Below are 19379 nucleotides of genomic sequence, written 5' to 3' on the forward strand. Positions count from 1 at the left end.
AACCAAGAGGGCAGGTGAAACCCATTAATCGCTTTGGTTAATGTGGCTTAAGTGGTAACTAGGCCTGGAGGCAGCCCAGTTTAACGAAAAATTGTTCAAGTTAAAGTTTCAACGCTTTTAAGAGCATTGAAACATATAAAAATTGTTCAGAAAAATTATATGAGTGAGCCTTGTGGCCCTAAGAAAAATTGCCCGTTCGGCGTGATTACGTGAGGTTTCAGGAGGAGGAGCAGGAGGAGGAGGAGGAATATTAGACACAGATTGATGAAGCAGAAATGTCCCCGTTTTGGATGGTGAGAGAGAACGTAGCTTCCATCCGCGGGTGCAGCCTACGTATTGCTTACGTATCGCTGCTGTCCGCTGGTGGAGAAGAGAAGTCTGGGGAAATCCAGGCTTTGTTCATCTTGATGAGTGTAAGCCTGTCGGCACTGTCGGTTGACAGGTGGGTACGCTTATCCGTGAGGATTCCCCCAGCCGCACTAAACACCCTCTCCGACAAGACGCTAGCCGCAGGACAAGCAAGCACCTCCAGGGCATACAGCGCGAGTTCAGGCCACGTGTCCAGCTTCGACACCCAGTAGTTGTAGGGGGCAGAGGCGTCACGGAGGACGGTCGTGCGATCGGCTACGTACTCCCTCACCATCCTTTTACAGTGCTCCCGCCGACTCAGCCTTGACTGGGGAGCGGTGACACAGTCTTGCTGGGGAGCCATAAAGCTGGCAAAGGCCTTGGAAAATGTTTCCCTGCCTGCGCTGTACATGCTGCCTGATCTCTGCGCCTCCCCTGCTACCTGGCCCTCGGAACTGCGCCTTCTGCCACTAGCGCTGTCGGATGGGAAGTTTACCATCAGTTTGTCCACCAGCGCCCTGTGGTATAGCATCATTCTCGAACCCCTTTCCTCTTCGGGAATGAGAGTGCAAAGGCTCTCCTTATACCGTGGATCGAGCAGTGTGTACACCCAGTAATCCGTAGTGGCCAGAATGCGTGTAACGCGAGGGTCACGAGAAAGGCATCCTAACATGAAGTCAGCCATGTGTGCCAGGGTACCTGTACGCAACACATGGCTGTCCTCACTAGGAAGATCACTTTCAGGATCCTCCTCCTCCTCCTCCTCCTCTTCCTCCTCCTCCTCCTCAGGCCATACACGCTGAAAGGATGACAGCCCAGCAGCATGTGTACCCTCACCAGTGGGCCAAGCTGTCTCTTCCCCCTCCTCCTCATCCTCCTCATGCTCCTCCTCCTCCTCAACGCGCTGAGATATAGACAGGCGGGTGCTCTGACTATCCAGCGACATACTGTCTTCCCCCGACTCTGTTTCCGAGCGCAAAGCGTCTGCCTTTATGCTTTGCAGGGAACTTCTCAAGATGCATAGCAGAGGAATGGTGACGCTAATGATTGCAGCATCGCCGCTCACCACCTGGGTAGACTCCTCAAATTTTCCAAGGACCTGGCAGATGGCTGCCAACCAGGGCCACTCTTCTGTAAATAATTGAGGAGGCTGACTCCCACTGCGCCGCGCAAGTTGGAGTTGGTATTCCACTATAGCTCTACGCTGCTCATAGAGTCTGGCCAACATGTGGAGCGTAGAGTTCCACTGTGTGGGCACGTCGCACAGCAGTCGGTGCACTGGCAGATTAAACCTATGTTGCAGTGTCCGCAGGGTGGCAGCGTGCGTGTGGGATTTGCGGAAATGTGCGCAGAGCTGGCGCACCTTTCCGAGCAGGTATGACAAGTGGGGGTAGCTTTTCAGAAAGCGCTGAACCACCAAATTAAACACATAGGTCAGGCATGGCACGTGCGTGAGGCTGCCCACGTGCGTGAGGCTGCCGAGCTGCAGAGCCGCCACCAGCTTACGGCCGTTGTCACACACGACCATGCCCGGTTGGAGGCTCAGCGGCGCAAGCCAGTGGTCGGTCTGCTCTGTCAGACCCTGCAGCAGTTCGTGGGCCGTGTGCCTCTTCTCTCCTAAGCTGAGTAGTTTCAGCACGGCCTGCTGACGCTTGTCCACCGCTGTGCTGCCACGCCGCGTGACACCGACTGCTGGCGACGTGCTGCTGACACATCTTGATTGCGAGACAGAGGTTGCGTTGGAGGAGGAGGAGGAGGAAGGTGCTTTAGTGGAGGAAGCATACACCGCCGCAGATACCACCACCGAGCTGTGGCCCGCAATTCTGGGGGTGGGTAGGACGTGAGCGGTCCCAGGCTCTGACTCTGTCCCAGCCTCCACTAAATTCACCCAATGTGCCGTCAGGGAGATATAGTGGCCCTTCCCGCCTGTGCTTGTCCACGTGTCCGTTGTTAAGTGGACCTTGGGAGTAACCGCGTTGGTGAGGGCGCGTACAATGTTGCGGGAGACGTGGTCGTGCAGGGCTGGGACGGCACATCGGGAAAAGTAGTGGCGACTGGGAACCGAGTAGTGCGGGGCAGCCGCCGCCATCATGCTTTTGAAAGCCTCCGTTTCCACAAGCCTATACGGCAGCATCTCTAGGCTGATCAATTTTGCAATGTGCACGTTTAACGCTTGAGCGTGCGGGTGCGTGGCGTCGTACTTGCGCTTGCGCTCAAACTGTGGCACTAGCGACGTCTGGACGCTGCGCTGAGAGACATTGCTGGATGGGGCCGAGGACAGCGGAGGTGAGGGTGTGGGTGCAGGCCAGAAGACGGTAGTGCCTGTGTCCTCAGAGGGGGGTTGGATCTCAGTGGCAGGTTGGGGCACAGGGGGAGAGGCAGTGGTGCAAACCGGAGGCGGTGAACGGGCATCGTCCCACCTTGTGGGGTGCTTGGCCATCATATGCCTGCGCATGCTGTTGGTGGTGCCTCCCCAGCTGATCTTGGCGCGACAAAGGTTGCACACCACTGTTCGTCGGTCGTCAGGCGTCTCTGTGAAAAACTGCCACACCGTAGAGCACCTTGACCTGTGCAGGGTGGCATGGCGCGAGAGGGCGCTTTGGGAAACAGTTGGTGGATTATTCGGTCTGGCCCTGCCTCTACCCCTGGCCACCGCACTGGCTCGGCCTGTGCCCACACCCTCACTTGGCCCTCCGCGTCCTCGGCCGCGTCCACGTCCTCTAGGCCTACCCCTACCCCTCAGCATGCTGTATTACCAGTGATTTGATTTCCCAGGCAGGAAATAAATTGGCGCAAGCCTGCAGGTCAAATATAATTTTTTCGCTTTTTTGCAAAGGGAAGGCCCCACTGCGTATATTCAATGAACAAGAAGTTTAATAACTGTGGTGTGGCCCTGAAAAAGTGTCACACAACTATAGTGTAGCAGAGTTATTAACTCTAGCAGAGCAGGTATTTGCCAGTCAGGAAAGACAATGGCGCAAGCCTGCAGTAAACCGTAGCTGGTTGCGCCTGATTTTTGTACGTTGTCCACGCAGCACACACGTACACGGAGACCTTAGGACTGACACAGGCAGGCCAAATATAATTTTTTGTCCTTTTTAGCAAAGGGAAGACCCCACTGCGTATATTCAATGAACAATAACTGTGTTGTGGCCCTGCCTACACAATTCTGTCCCTGTAGTATCAATGGAGGGTGCAATGCTCTGCACAGACGATTTTTAGGAAAAAAAAAAAATGCAACACTGCTAACAGCACAGTACTGCACACGCTTAAATTTGGCCCTAGAAAGGACCGTTGAGGTTCTTGAAGGCTACACTCACTCCTAACACTCTCCCTGCCTATACACCACTTCTGTCCCTAATGCCGGGTGCAATGCTCTGCACTGCCGATTTTGAGAGAAAAAAAAACAAAAAAAAAAAAAAACACTGCTAGCAGCAGCCTGCACACAGGTAGATGTGGCCCTGAGAAGGACCGTTGGGGTTCTTGAAGCCTACACTAACTCCTAACGCTCTCCCTACAGCAGCACCAGCACGATAGTACTTTCCCTCAGCTAACTCACAAGGCATGTGTGGCTAGCGGCGGGAGGGGCCGACTTTTATACTCGGGTGACATCTGATCTTCCAAGCCACTCACTGACAGGCACAAGAGAGATCTCGTTTACTCTCCCCCCCCCCCCCCCCACCTCTCTTCCCCCCCGCCTCCTGAGCACACTTGGACCAGTAAGCAGTTACTCCAGAAGAGCGATGCTCGCTTGAGTAACTGCTGTATCTGAGCGTGCTCGCTCATCTCTAGTTGGTACCCATTACAAGGATACCAAAATTATATATTTTTTTGGTTTTTCCATGATATTTTTCTTTTTTTTGTTTACAGCGCTGCATTTAAAGTTGTGTACCTTTATTTTTCTATCACTAGAGCTCTGAGTTGTTTTTTTGAGGCTCTTGGAAGAGGGTCCAAGTAATCAAAGTTATGTTAAAGAAAAAAAAAAAAAGGGAGGAGAGCGGTCCCCACCTTAACTAGCTGTTTTGTGTTGTATAGAGGCTGCTAGGAGTGGGGGAATTTAGTTTTGAGATCAATAAATGATGGGGGGGGGGGGGGGCGGGAAACTCTTCAACCCTACCGTGCTGAGATATGGATTTCATGAACATTTTATTTTAGACAGTGTTCATAAACGCCCCTGTTTGTGGACAAACGCAGATTGTAACGTCTCACCTGAGCCGCATCGATCCTCTTTCTTATAGCCTGTTTGGAGTTGGTTAGAGCTTCTAACTTGCGAGCTGCATTTTCTACTTTAGCTGTTAGGAAATCCAACCCTTGAGATACTTGCTGGGATTTCTGCATTGCAACAGGTGTAGCTCCTTGTCCTCTACATGAAGAAAAATGCCATCAGTAATGCATTAAAAAATCAAAGACTTCTGTATTACCACTTAGAGAATATCACAATTATCGCACGAAGCACTCAAACCAACGGGCAGTTTGCACAATTGTGAAGTGTAAAAGGCCTTTAGTTACAAGAGAGTCTATACTAACAAGGGAGAGCTGTATGCGGCCATGGAGGGGTATGGGGAGTCCCCCAACCAGGAGGGTCAGACCAACTTCTGCAGGAAGTCCAGTCCCTACATATTGGGCCTGTCGGATGCAGGAAAGGTTTAACTTTTTTTTTTTTCAGTGAGAAGGACTTATTTTCTTTTTAATAATAAAACAGGACACCCCCTTCTGGACGACAAGTCCTGTTCTTGGTATTATAAGTGCTAACGGTTGTGTGGTGCACATAGCTACAGTGTTCTATTCTACTAGCTTGTTACCCATGACTTCGTCCACGTGGAATTTGTATTTTATCTAATCTGATTTGCTGTATATTGAAACGTAAAAAGTTGAAATAGTGAAAGGTGTGTAACTGCAGAATCCTGTCAGCACAGTTCTGTACGTTTTTGGTCTTTTGCTAAGATAGAGAGGTCTTGTGGGCTGCTAGGGCTACGTGCTAGATCTGACTTGTGGGGCATATTAAAAAAAAGACCCAAAAATGGATAGGAAATACAATTATCAAGAGGAAACCATTTGTTATACTGCTGAGGGAAAATTAAAGCAGCGTTGTGATTGGTTGCTATAAGCAACACAGATTTTCTTTAAAATCTCAATACATGTTAATGTCTTTCGTTCAAGTCTTAATACCGGGCAACACTGGGAATCCCTGCTAGCTTAATAATCGCATACGTGCGGCAACGATGTCTGCCCTCATGTGTCTGCCCGTTTGGGGAGGCCCAGCTTATGATGTGCCACTCTACCGTGCCACACGGTGCTGCAGCAGAGGTGTGCCTGCGCATCACCAAATAAATCTGTCTCGTCGCGCTCCCCAGAGAACGATATACATTTTCGGGATAAAATGCAGCTGGTGTTCCTCCTCAAGTTGCAAACTGTCTTCCTGCCAAATTTAGTTTCTGTGGTTTAGCCGTGAAAAGGAGACAAAACACTTTTGCATTTATAATATTGGTATGGATTTGTAGGTGCATCAATTAAAGACAAAAGTGGCCATGAGTTATGACAAAGCTCTCATGCATTAAACCTAAAAAGGCGTCCTCTTCCATTTTTGGGGCATTTTGGGCACTAAAGCCTCATGTCCACAGGCGGGTCGCCCGCAGTGGAATCCCACCCTGCCCGCAACAAGAGAACATTACTTACCCATCCGAATCCTCTGTGTGGCTATGCGGGTCTTCCATCATCTCCACTGAGGATGGGGCGGGCGCGCCTCCACGCATGTGCAGTGGATTTTTTTTTGTTTTTTTACGTTTCCTGCTTTCCCGCAAGATCCGTGGCCCATCTGCAGTGTCAATGGAAGCAGTCTGTGCAGGACCCGCAGCAAAATAGAGCATGCTGCGATTTGTTTTCCAGACCAAAGGGTCTACAAATCAAATATGCATGCTTAAATTCAGCTGCGGGCGCTCATGACTGTTTATGGACAGCTTGAACTACGGATCGCCAAATTCCGCCTGTGGACATTGGGCCTTAGTAAATTAAAAACATTTAATTATAGCAATAAAAAAAGATGTTACCTTGCTCTCAGATCTGCAACTTGATCAGTGATTTGTCCAAGAGTCTTACAGGTGCCCAAGATATCCTTCCTCTCCTTCCCGGCACATAGCTCCCCAACCTTCCCAGCTTCATCTATAATCTGGCGCACCGCTTGTTCTCCAGCGTCACCTGCAGATAGAACTGGACATTACCACTGTGGAGCCATCTGTGACCAGGCCTATTACTGCGTATGGCAGTGATATTGTACTGCACATGACCCATATCTCAGCCACGCCGTCATGCGCAGTCCACCTGCATTATTTTTGTTTAAATTTCCCGTGCTATTTCTTTGAAATGGTGCGTGTATACACCGCCCATACCCAATGTAATTGCGTCTGGGCAATGTGGATTTCATGCTTCTAGAGCACAATGGGCTCTTGCGCGCATTATAAGCAGAAAAATAGAACATGCTGCTCTTGCATATTAAAATATAAATAAATAAATCTTGGTATTTGTATAGCGCCAACTTATTCCGCAGCGCTTACGCAATTCCTACACGCAAAGTGTGAGTGGAACTGTGTAAGGCATTGTATTTGCCTGCGAATTACCGCGTATCACAAGAGCATACATCACATGCATAGTATGCGGTAATCTTACTCCCGATGGAGTCCGGCCTGAGGTTCAATGCGAATAGATTATACACTATATGGACAAAAGTATTTGGACACTGCGTGTTTTTCAGTAAAAGTGCTTTATTCTTCTATTTAGTAACGTGTCGGCCATACTTTCGCTTGTATTACAGCGGCAGCATGTTGAGGCGTACTTTCCACAAGTTCTCTAAGTCTGGGCAGGAATAGCTCGCCATTCCTCATGCAAGGCTGTGAGAAGAGATAGTTGTGAAGATGGGCGTGGGTGGCGGTGTTGTACCCGTCGCTCCAGTTCATCCAAGTGCTCGATCGGATGAATGAATAGTTATTACAAAATGAGCCGCTTTTTATTTTAGCCATGCTCTTCCCAGCATACCGTTCGGCAAACTCCGTATTTGCATATTTGCTGATTTTCTGCAGTGTCCAAATACTTTTGTCCATTCCTGCTTTCTATGCACATGCATATAACAATCCCGTACTTGGGGGCATCTGGGTGTTTAAATCTGCAGGGAATAACTTTGGACTAATTATATACACTCAAAATGCTTCCTGTCATACGGAGTAGATTAGGATTTCCTTATAGAACTCAGGATCCATCTTGTCTTCTCAGGGTACATAAAGGGCTTTCTTATGAGAAAACAGGAAACCAAGACTATTTGTTTAGCTCCTGATTACAGTCAGCACATTTACTACTAATAATAGTTGCACCGTGGCCCTGTACCCCCCCCCTCCCCAGCTGGAGCCATAATGTCACAAAACAATTCACTGGAACCAGACTCTTGGAAGCTTCAGGTTTCATTACAGGAGATACAGGGGTACAGGAGATATTTGGAAGACTCTTCTATTGAATCCATATTACGAGTGTATAGTAGTATTCGGTTCCCGATTACCTGGAGGAGCGTTGGGGTCCCGCAGCCAGCCCTTCGCCTGATTCATCTTAGAATCAATTAGTGCCAGTGCTCTCTTCATGGCTTCTGTGTCCTATCAATTCAAATGTTGAGCCTTTGTTAAACAACTTGCACATCAAAAACAAGCTGTCCACAGCAAACTAGTAAACGCATCGCTTCACCTTCATGTTACATAGCAAGAAGTTATAAAAGTACTATTATTACAAATCAGCATTGAAAGGTCATCTGCATGCTAGTAGAGTAATACCTGTAGAGTGCATACAATTTTAAAGGGAATCTGTCACCTACTTTTAGTCCTATGAGCAAAGCTAATAAGCTGAAAGTAGGTGGCCCGCTGAGACTGGGGAGGTAAGTGTTACACTTACCTCCCCAGTCGTCATTAGCACTGAAAGCAGTCAGTCACTCAATGCATTGAGCTGTGCTCCCAAGCAGTCCGTCCATTATAAAATTACAACGGGCAGACTACTTCGTGTGCTACTCACTGCAGTCAGCTGCGAATTCCAGCACTGATACTAGGGGAATGGCGGGAAAGGCAAGTAAAACACTTACCAACCTGGACTCAACTGGTCACCTACCTTCAGCCCAGAAGCTTAGCTTGAAGTAGGTGACAGATGCCTTTTAATATTATATATTACACACACATATGCTTAGTCTTCACTGATTACGCTTTTCAATTTTTAAAAAACATGTTGGCCCACTGGTCCAATGTACATACAGAGCAAGCATACACCTAAATGAACCTACAAATCTAGGTAGTTGGGAACAGTCTTGTAGCAGGTTTTTGTTTGACCCCAAATACTTTACCCATTAGGCTGTGCTCACACAACCAGAGCTCATTTACACGAGCGTATATTGGCCGGCGTTGACACTGCCGGCCGATATACGCTTCCATCTGAGCAGTCCCCCCTTCACCCCCCCCCCCCCCCCCGGCTCTATGCCTCTCTCCTCCCCTCTGAGCAGTTTGCGAGGGAGTGGGCGAGACAGAGCAGAGCTTAGCTCCGCCCCTGTCCCGCCCCCTCCCATTGCATATGCTGGAGTGGAAGAGAGAGGCAGAGATCCGGTGGGGGGGGGGGGGGGGCTGCTTAGATGGAAGCATATATCAGTTGGCCGTGAAAGCGCCGGCCAATATACGCTTGTGTAAATAAGACCACATATATGTTGCTCAGTTTACTTTTTTCTTAAAATTAGGAAAATTGGCTTCATGGGTTTTTTTGCTTTCCTCTGGATCAAAATGCAGGGAGGGCAACACTCTGATCTTTGGCCATGCAATATATGTGTTGAGGTCAAGGTCCTGTGTAGCCCTAGACTACACAATAGTCTCACTTCTGGTATCACCCTCACTTCTGGTATTAAAAAGGGGACATCTTATGAAGACAAACCCTGTATGCATGCTGTATTTTAGCATATGGAGGTAATAGTGGGCACTACCCTGCTCAGGGCAACCCTAAACAAGAGTCAGTCTATGGGAGGCTCCCGCTCTAGCAGATTCAATGGTCGATACAATACATTCATTTAATCTGACTCTTATCTGTGTTGAGACCACTCCAATAAATAAACCTATGGGCTTATTCTCAGAAAATAAATCTGGACACCACATGTAGCCCATTCATGTGCTACCCAAATATAAAAAGGACCTGTCAGACCAGAGAAGCACATGCAGAACTGGAGACTGACGTAAATTATGCTTATGTGAATAAACCCTTATTCTAAAAAAGGACACGCAGATTTGTAAACAAGAACTTGGGTGCGACGATACATCAGGTTGCCCAATTTACTGAAATGTGGGGCCTATAAATTATCCCCTAATTCTTAAAGAGGTTACTTTAAAAACATGCACAAAAATCATCCAAACACTTCTAAAACAAGCCGAAATGTAAATCGCATTCATATTTTATATACACCTTTTTGTGTCAGCGGCCAAACAACTAAAAACAGATCCCTTTTCCTTGACGTAGAAAAATGGTGTGGTGGCCATGGAGAAGACAAATTATGTTAAGAGCCTTCAGGTTTCTGTGGCTTTCACTTCATATACAGTACACTATCCAAACCAAATCTAATTTTTAATTGGAAAAGCCAGAGGAAAAAAAAAAAACAACAACTTTGGGGTATTAGAAAAGCACAAAGCTATAAAAGTTACATATTAACCCTATGAACTTCACCTCAAAAGCAGAATGGTCACATCAAATAATGGCTACATATAATACACACAAAGCCATTACACAAGAGATATAAAGCACGGCACGCTGGTGTTATCAGGGCATGCGGCCTCCGCAGGTCTTACCTTCTAGATCCCAGAACATAAAAGAATGAAGAAAAGAGATCATGTGAAAACACATCCTACTGCGAAATGCTGGTTTATTGAAAAATTAGATAAAACAAGAAAAAGTGTAAATATTGTTACATCTGAACATCCAAGAGTATATAGAATAAAGTCCCCTTTAACAGAGTTTCATTTCGGTACGTGTTTGAAAAGCAGGCCGCTCTTTACCAATAAGATTAAAAAATAAATAAAAAATAGTCTAAATGCATTGGACTTCTAGGAGCCGGTGCCCTCACTTGTGGTGGGATGGGAGCGGACCCATGTGATAGAGGAATGGAGTTTGGCTGCACCTTCCACTTTACTGTACTTGCGTATTGGGTGCAAATAAAATATAGGGTTTCGGACCATCATTTCTCCAATGTGCAACGAGAAATCCTGTAGTCTCAGGAGCGAGAGGGGCATTTGCTTGTAGTGTTTTTAAAGGGTTTTTTCCCATTTTGCAAAAATTGAAAACTCATTTCCAAAGCGCCGTATCAATAGAGTATGACTCCCAAATACCTGGCGATGGATAAATCACTTTCCTGCACTCTTTTCCTAACGATTTATTTACATCATCGGCTTCCTGTGAGGTCACCTCCCACACTGCTCTACTACAATTCCCATACACGCTAGTGCCAGGCGTTTCAATTCTAGGTCTGTACCCACTGTTGGCGCATGTCCAGTAGCAGGGATGTTCTGCGCGCACCTTTGTCACAGACGACAAACAAGTAGAACATCTGGCGCTCCTCCATCACTGATTGAATGGATGATGCAGGAAGTTATGTACTCTGAACAGAATGGCAAGTCATGGGAAGTAATTGATTCAAGGGGAGCGGGATCACATCACTGGTGGCCAGAATGATAAAAATATTGAGACAGCAAATGCATTTTGATTTTATCTTCATGGGCAAATGGGGCAGAATGGAGATGGGTGGCTCTGCAACCAGAATACCCCTTTAACAGCAAAATAGGGTTTAAAAAGGCTGAATTTAACTATCCAAAATATTTAGAATAATAATCCAAAAGTCTGAATGTAGGAGAATGCACCTCCAATTATATGCCAGACCCAAATATATGTATTTGCAACAAGATACAACCCTCACCTTGCTGGCCCAAGCATCCTCGTCCCAGGAAGTCAGCTGTAATACCCGTATAATTTCATTGATCTCTGTACTCATTTTCTCCACTGTAAAGTTGCGGTTTTTTAAAGCTTCCTCAATACCTTGACTGCGGGAGTTTTTAGTCGTTACAAAGATCTTCATGGCTGGGAGAAGACAAAAAACAAACAAAAAAAAAAACCCACATTTGTTTATACATCTCTTCTGAAAATAAATAAATAAATAGTTAATTAGTCCGAATGCAGACTGACGGGTTTAATCGCAGCGGGATGCAACCCTGTGCCCCTGCAGTGAGCTCTGCCTTACCTGTCGAGCGTCTTCACTCTACAGCCGCACATGTGCAGTACAGAGCCAGTGTGTCAGCGATGACGTGCCCTTACAAGCATCAGACTGAAATAGGACATGCCGCTTTTTTTTTTTAATGTGCGAGTTTTCCGCGATCAAAATCGCAGCTGTTTGCATTGATTTGCATAAATCAATGCAGCAGAGTTCAATGGTAGAAATTCTGCGTGAAATCCCGCTGCGGAATTTCCTCCTATGTGCATTCAGCCTTACGGACAAGGATTATAGGACAATGCCAGGGAAAAACAATATTCAAAGCAACAGAACAATTCCGTCTCAATGCAGACCACTACATACCAGAAATTAGGACTGGCAGAAGATCTTTGACGGTGTTCATAGAATTGACAAGCATGATACGATGTTCTTGGTGGGTGAGCTCTTGCTGACGCTCATCAATCATCTTCGCCATCTTTGTCATTCCTTGAGTAAGATATAAGATTTAGCCAAGAGACCAGCAAGCTTTTAAAAATAAAAACCTAATAAATGTGTTTTGCTCGACAAGATTTTGGCACTTTCTCCAGTCCATCATAAACCAACCCTCTCCTGTCTGGCATTGTGTGCATGTATTCCTACCGGTTTCAAGATCCGAGACGATTTTCACTTGACAGTCTAACCTGGGTGCCTCTTTTCATTGAATAGTTTGCCAAAAACTGAAGCTTTATTGGCAAGATTAAAAAAACATAATCAGTATTGTCAAAGTGATCAAAAAACAGGAATAGGGGCGATAGATGTGGAAAGCCAGGGCTGGGACTTCGTGGGTAGACTGTCAGTTACGAGCAGGTCCTACACATAAAAAGGGTTTTGCCAGTTTCAAAACATTGTTGGCCTATCCGTGGGATAGGTCACAAACAATCGGCCAGCAGGAGTCCAATGCCTAGGATCCCCACCAATAGGTGTTCAGCAAGCTGGTGCGCTTCTGCATTGAGATTATTTCTGCAGGAAACAGACAGCTCTATTCCCACTGCAGTGGCCAGGCTTGGCATTGCAGACAAAGTTCCCATGGAAGTAAATGGCCTGTAATACCAAACCTCGTCACTGCAGTGAGAATGGAGTAGTCGGCTTCCTGCAAAAATCATATCAGTGCATGAGTGCATTAGCCCAAGGAACAGCTGATCAATGGCAGTGATTCTCTAACAATTTACTAATGATGGCCTGAAGATAGGCCATCAATAGTTTACAACTGGACAACCCCTTTAAACTAACAAACTGCTTGGTTTATGGTAACTTGGATGGGTGCTAAAGGGCCCATGATCATTCTTGCTTATACACTCAGATAATTCTCAGTGGTCCGCTGGTTACAGGAACTACGAAAGAAAATGGTATTTTTGGTTATCACTTACCTGGCCCCAAGTTTTTGGTGTAAGTGACCAGATCCTCCATACTCTCCACTACCTCTGCCACGGTGAGATACTCCAGTATACCTTTGCACACTCTGATGATTTTTCTCACCTGTTTAAATAAGAGAGTAGCTATTATTTAAAAAAATATATCAATGTATGTATGCAGCACACGCTGCTGTGTACTTCACCAACCATCTCCAGATCTACTGAATAGAACAGCCAGCTGCAAGCACGTAAAATTGGTCTTGGAAAAAAACACTACCGAAATTGCATATAAACCGCATATAAAATAAGAAAAAAGTGTTGTAAGTTAATAACATTTGCTAAAAATATGCAACTGTAAGATGCAGTATCTAAATATATAAGCAGCAGTTACATCATAGGTGATTTTTTTGACGGCACACTCCTGCAGTAACAGGGGGCTCCGCTGTCCTTGGCTTAATCATATTTGTGTATCTGGATAGTTTGATTTAACACAATTAAATTAATTGCTAATTATCAAATTTTTATTTCATAAAATGAATCAGATGTACTAATTGTATATTTGCTTTGTCTTATAGGTATGAAGCTAAGTTATATAATATGCTTCCATAGCTAGAAGACACAGCAAATATACAATTAAAAAGGAGGAGGTTGGAATTGTATAATAAAAGTAAACACTTAAAAACCTTTGTTTCACTCATCAGCTTGGGATTCCTACTATTACCAGGAGTGGAGAGCTGCTAATTAAACATTATATGGTCACCCATTAATCTGCACAAAGGTTGCCCAAGTTTTTATTAAGGCCCATTTAGAAACAATGATAAATCACTCAAAAGATGTCACTCAAGCGACTTGAGCGATTGCTGTGCCATTTTCAGCGCAAGATGATCGCTCAAGATGAGCAATCACCTTGCACTGCCAGCGGAGGATGCAGAAGGCAAGCGGGCTTGTCTTCTGCATACAGCTGTTTCTCCGCTCCAGCGCCCCGCTGTTATACAGCCGAGCACTCGGAGCGGAGGACGCAGAAGACAAGCGGGGTGTCCCCGCTTGTCTACTGCATCCAGATGTTTTCTACACGGAGTGCCAGGTATGGAGAACAGAGCTGGACCGCTCTGTTCTTCATACCCAGCCTGTTATCAGCTGTATCCCGCTGTGAATCCCTGATAAGGCTCATCGTCGTCTTTCAGCACAAGAAAACATGATGGAAGTTCCTTGCAAAGCACTCAACGTACCGCTCTCCAGCCCTACGGCAAACAAACTGCCTACTGTTACAGCGAAATATTTCAAATTTTCACTCAGACCAGAGCACTGGCTGCCATTTTTACCAAATGCTCCTGCACGTCAGCAATTATTTGATATAATTGGTTACTCATACACTTGACTATAATCCTACAAAATTCCTGGCTTTGTGCAAGTATCGTCGGCTATCACTCGTGGCCAAGCAGGATTGACTTTCAAGTATGGGGTCGTTGCGGTGGGTCTGAAGGGGAATATAGGGGCTTATTCTTGATCCGCAGGTTCTTCTGCAGTGGGAACATTGGTTTCCAGGTGAAAGACTGTCCTGACAAGGGTTGGCTTGACGTGCGTTCCTCTTGGTCCAATAGTGCCTGAATGTTCCATGCCCTGAAGTTCACGTTTGTTTTTTGACCGTAAGATGGTGACCCCTCTGGATGTGGTAGTCCAGTCAGGGAAGACAGAGGCAGACTATGTTTAGGGCACCTTTTTTAGCCCCCTTCCTATGTGGAGTAAGCAGAGGGGGTACTAAAAAGGACTGCTCAGCTGCCTCGGTCCAATGCTGGTCTGTGGCTAGGGGCTTCCAGATTTCACAGTCCTGCCCTTGTCGCCACTTGCTGATCGCCATGGGACTTTTTCATTTTCTTGGAAGACGTCTGTGCATGAATTTGATTTGTGTGTGGAGATCAGTGCACATCAGATCAACACACAGTCTTCACAGAACAAGGTTCACATCCAGTGGCATAGTTAACCCAATGACTGGTGGCTTCTCATCTGTTGCAGCCTTCCTCTGCCTTCACAGCCGCTGTGACATGTACCATATCATCATCCGCCTGCTCAGCCGTTGAGGACTTCAGATGTTGTGCAAGTACACCAAGAAGTAATGTGGTTTTGAAGGCAAATGGGTTGTCACGCATCATAGCGATTATGACCACCAAAGTCAGAGAGTTTTACTACTTTCGCACAATACAAGACTGCAACAGCATTCCACAACCATAACAATTTTACTTTTCCGTTAACAGTGGTATGAGGGCTTGCGTTTTGCAAGACAACTTGTTTTTATGGGTACCATTTTGACGTATATGAGGTTTTGATTACTTGTTATTCCTGTTTTGGGGAAGAGAGATGAACCAAAAAAATTGCTGTTTTAATAGTGAATCAACTGTGTAATATTTCATAGTATGGGTTGATACAGATGTTGGTCTACTAGTGTATATATATATATATATATATATATATATATATATATATATATATATATTTTCTTAGAATATTTAAAACCTTGTGTAAGGGGTAAAAAAATCAACAAAAAAAAAAACTTGTCAATTTGTTTCTTCTATAAAATCCTTTAGATGCCGTAGTCCACTATGACTGCAGCATATGCAGACTTAAGCTGTGTAGGAGTGATTAGCTGAGTAAGTGCTCATCTAACTCGTTTTGGAGAAAAATAAGACCACCTCGTGAAAATCGGACAGCAAATATGCTCCAATTAATAAGCAAGGGCAGATAGCATGAACAAAAGCCCGTGTTGGCCCTTCCCCGAGGCAGGAGGTTCACAGATCATTCTCTCAAGTCTGCATCTCCTCTGCTGTGCAGAGAGACTGTAGTGGCAGCTATAAGTTCAGTGTTCTGGACCACACTACGAGCTACTGTAACTCCGGAGGATGTCCGGAGCACGGATAGAACCCAAACTACAGTCGTTTGGATGAAAACAAGCTCTGCTAATGGAAAACTCGTAAATGCTCTTTTTCTGTACAATCAACAAAACACGGAAACTGTAGGGGGTTAAAATACAATAAAGAATTTTCTGCTGTTAAGACAACCTCTTCAATTTCACTCCATTCTCCAAGACTTTTTTCTTTTCTCCTACTTGCCATGTTTCAGCAGTTAACCAACTCATGAGGTCTTCTAGCGTTCAAGTAGCGATATGCTCTGTGAGCTACACAAGTTTAGAGGCTTGCAGTCCTGTGACTCTCCGGCTGTGGCTGTATATCACCAGAATGGCCATCCAGCTTTCGAAGTCCCCCGGTGTTCTAGGTATGTAGCCCACATTAGGCCTACTTGTCCCCAAGATTTCATAAATTACTCTGGATACAAAGGGTCCTTACTTTTACATCCCATATCACCAAGTATTGAAGGTTTCATATAATCAAATTTTTAGTTTCTTGCAACATCTCCAGTTTGCAGCTTGTCCTTTTTTGCATAATTCCAGCCTCAGTTTTCTTTTACAACGATTATCACATTCCTTTCTTCCTTGATAACGAAAGCAATATTATTGACTCTGCTCATTGTGAGCTGAGCTATCAGTGATGGACAGCTATGTGTTTATGACTGTGCACACAAGGGTAGCTGTCCATCACTGATCGCTCCGCCCATTGAATTGTTCAGCTCACAATGAGTAGAGATATAAGTGAACATACAAGATCTACTGAATCTTTCCCTATAAATCTATAGATCAGTCTGCTCGGCTCCTCCGCCTCTATAATATGGCTGCGGTGTGGACCTCACGTTTGAGCAGACAGACTCCCTTTATGGTGAAAACATTGTAAATTTTGATCAAACTATAATCCCCTTTAACAGGGTTATTTTGATTTTTTTTTTCTTGGTTCAATATAACTTATGACAAAAAAGACTAATTGCCTCATAATGCATATTACTGGAAGAAAACGCTTAAGAGAAACAAGAGAACGTTTAAATGTAGAAACACCGCAAAAGTTATCAAACACATGATGGGACACGAACTCAGACAGTACCTACCTCAGCTTCATCAAATGTCAAGAGTAAATCTGAAGTGCCGGACAGTATTCCCCGGGATCCATCAATTAAATAATCACGAGCCGGGACAGAGTACGGGTCAGCATGGAGCATCTGAGCAGCTTGGACCAGCTTTGCACAAGCATTTTCTACTCTATGAAATGAAAAAAATATATGATGTATATATAGTTTAGTAAGTTATACTCACGTGTGTGTGTGGGGGGGGGGGGGGGGGTACAAGCATGATAAGTGCACAAAATACAAATCAGGATTTCTAGAACTTGCACTCCATATCATTATCTATATATAAAGACGAAAGCACCGACCGACTCACTCACCAAAAGTTCTCCAACTTCCCGATGTTGTAGAAACATGAATTTTGGCACAGGCATAGATTATCTCCAAAATAGGAAAAGTTAATGGGTCCCAACTCGATTATTCAATTCTATGCGCAAAAGAATTAGCGTCCAAATTTTACATACAGAATCTAATTCGCTCACTTCCCAGTGTCATAGAAACGTGAAATTTGGCACGAGCATTGATTATGTCATAAATAGGAAAAGCTAATGGGACCCAACTCGATTATTCAATTCTATGCGCAAAAGAATTAGCGTCCAAATTTTACGTACAGAATGTCATTTTCTCACTTTCCGGTGTCATATAAATGTAAAATTTGGCACGAGCATTGATTATGTCATAAATAGGAAAAGTTAATGGGTCCCAACTCGATTGTTCAATTCTAAGCGCAAAAGAATTAGCGTCCACATTTTACGTACGGAATCTAATTCTCTCACTTCTTGGTGTCATAGAAACATGAAATTTGGCACGGGCATTGATTATGTCATAAATAGGAAAAGTTAATGGGTCCCAACTTGATTATTCAATTCTAAGTGCAAAAGAATTAGCGTCCAAGTTTTACATACGGAATCTAATTCTCTCACTTCCTGATGTCATTTTGTATAAAGGAAACGTCGCATGGTTATCTCCCCGTGGTGTTTCCTGGGTAACGCAAAGAACCATGCAAAATGGTGAACATGTTTTTTCCGGTATCTCTAAAGTAACCACGACTTCATAAGATTTTCCGTGTGAACACCAGATAAACACCAGTACCAAATTAACTCGGGCGAAGCCGGGTATATCAGCTAGTGATCTTATAAACTTTTGAGTATCAGTTTAATCTTACATACGGGACGGGACCCAACTTAAGTTTTTGTCCGGAGGGAATAAAGGAGGCAGAAATTGTCAAGAAGCATGCTCAAAACAGTGAATACTTTACAGCAACCAAACTGCCATCACATGAACAGATCCCAATACAATAGCAAACTGGTGTGGATTTTTACTTTTCTGAATGCAGAAATGCTACAGAAATTGCTGTCTTTTTAGAAACAGCTGTATACTTTTTATATTGATGGAAGTAAAATCATATGCTGTCATAAGCCCCGCCCCTGACCACACCTTTTTGTCTCACTTTGACCCTGGGAAAATCTGGTCACCTTACTTATGCAGAAGATTCACACAATGCCTTCCTGTATCATCAGACAACATTCAACCGGCAGAGCACCACAAGCTGTGCCTGTTGAGCTCAGCAGATAACCTCTACACCACACTTCAAACACAAGGTCCGCGGACCGAGTCTAGCCCGCCACTTCATTTTATGTAGCCTGTGGGCTGTGCAGCGACCCAACAGGCATGCCACTCACCCAGCCTGCCACAGCAGTGGTCCAGCAGAGTCTGTGACCGCTGACTTCTCTTCTTCAACCCCCACCCAGTGTCTGCCTGCGTGGTTCTATATGCAACGCAGACGGCAAAGAGAGAGGTCAGCGGTCACAGACCCAGAAGCAGCTCTAGAACTGCAGGCTGGGTGAGTGGAACATCTTGGGGATGCTGCCTGGACAGAGGCCAATGTTAGGATGGATGGATGGCTACATACAATCTTACTTGACGCCAAGTGGGACATCACTATAGATATAATTACAAAAATCACTAATAAAATGCACCTCCGTAGTGCCACCTGACACAGCCCATCGGGATAATAAATCTGCAAGGAATGATAGTTTCCATTCCTATTTAAAATACTAGAGCATGACAACTTGAAGGGAATATATTCCAAAACCAGAAGTACTTATTAGCCCATTAGGAGAACATGGGTTATAGGTAACACTCCCTTAAGTTCCTAACAGCCACCCAAGTACGTAATTCAAATAAGAATTCTCAACTTAAGAGAATCTATTAACTTGGGGGCTTACCACCATAGAGCCTATTAAAATTTGGAAGATGTTCGTGTATTCAAAAGTTCAAGATTTCAATATGGAGGATTGGTTTTATATGTGGGCAAACTATCTCGCCTGAAGTAAATATCTTAATACTCAGGAACACCACAGACCTTTGAACTAATGTAATAC

At 45.0% G+C, this 19379-nt stretch overlaps 1 protein-coding gene across 2 annotated transcripts in view; it reads right to left on the reverse strand.

The window, feature by feature from the left end:
* VCL (vinculin) overlaps nucleotides 1-19379 on the reverse strand; it is an 81042-nt gene that overhangs the window by 30218 nt on the left and 31445 nt on the right. For both annotated transcript variants that reach the window (XM_066600395.1, XM_066600396.1), the window contains exons 3-9: nucleotides 16981-17131; nucleotides 13009-13117; nucleotides 11966-12088; nucleotides 11312-11472; nucleotides 7892-7982; nucleotides 6396-6543; nucleotides 4558-4711 (exon numbers count right to left, since the gene is read on the reverse strand). In XM_066600395.1, the coding sequence (XP_066456492.1) occupies nucleotides 4558-4711; nucleotides 6396-6543; nucleotides 7892-7982; nucleotides 11312-11472; nucleotides 11966-12088; nucleotides 13009-13117; nucleotides 16981-17131 (937 nt within the window). The remainder of the gene's footprint in view (nucleotides 1-4557; nucleotides 4712-6395; nucleotides 6544-7891; nucleotides 7983-11311; nucleotides 11473-11965; nucleotides 12089-13008; nucleotides 13118-16980; nucleotides 17132-19379) is intronic.

Source organism: Eleutherodactylus coqui, chromosome 4, assembly GCF_035609145.1.
Source record: "Eleutherodactylus coqui strain aEleCoq1 chromosome 4, aEleCoq1.hap1, whole genome shotgun sequence".
Classification (NCBI taxonomy): domain Eukaryota; kingdom Metazoa; phylum Chordata; class Amphibia; order Anura; family Eleutherodactylidae; genus Eleutherodactylus; species Eleutherodactylus coqui.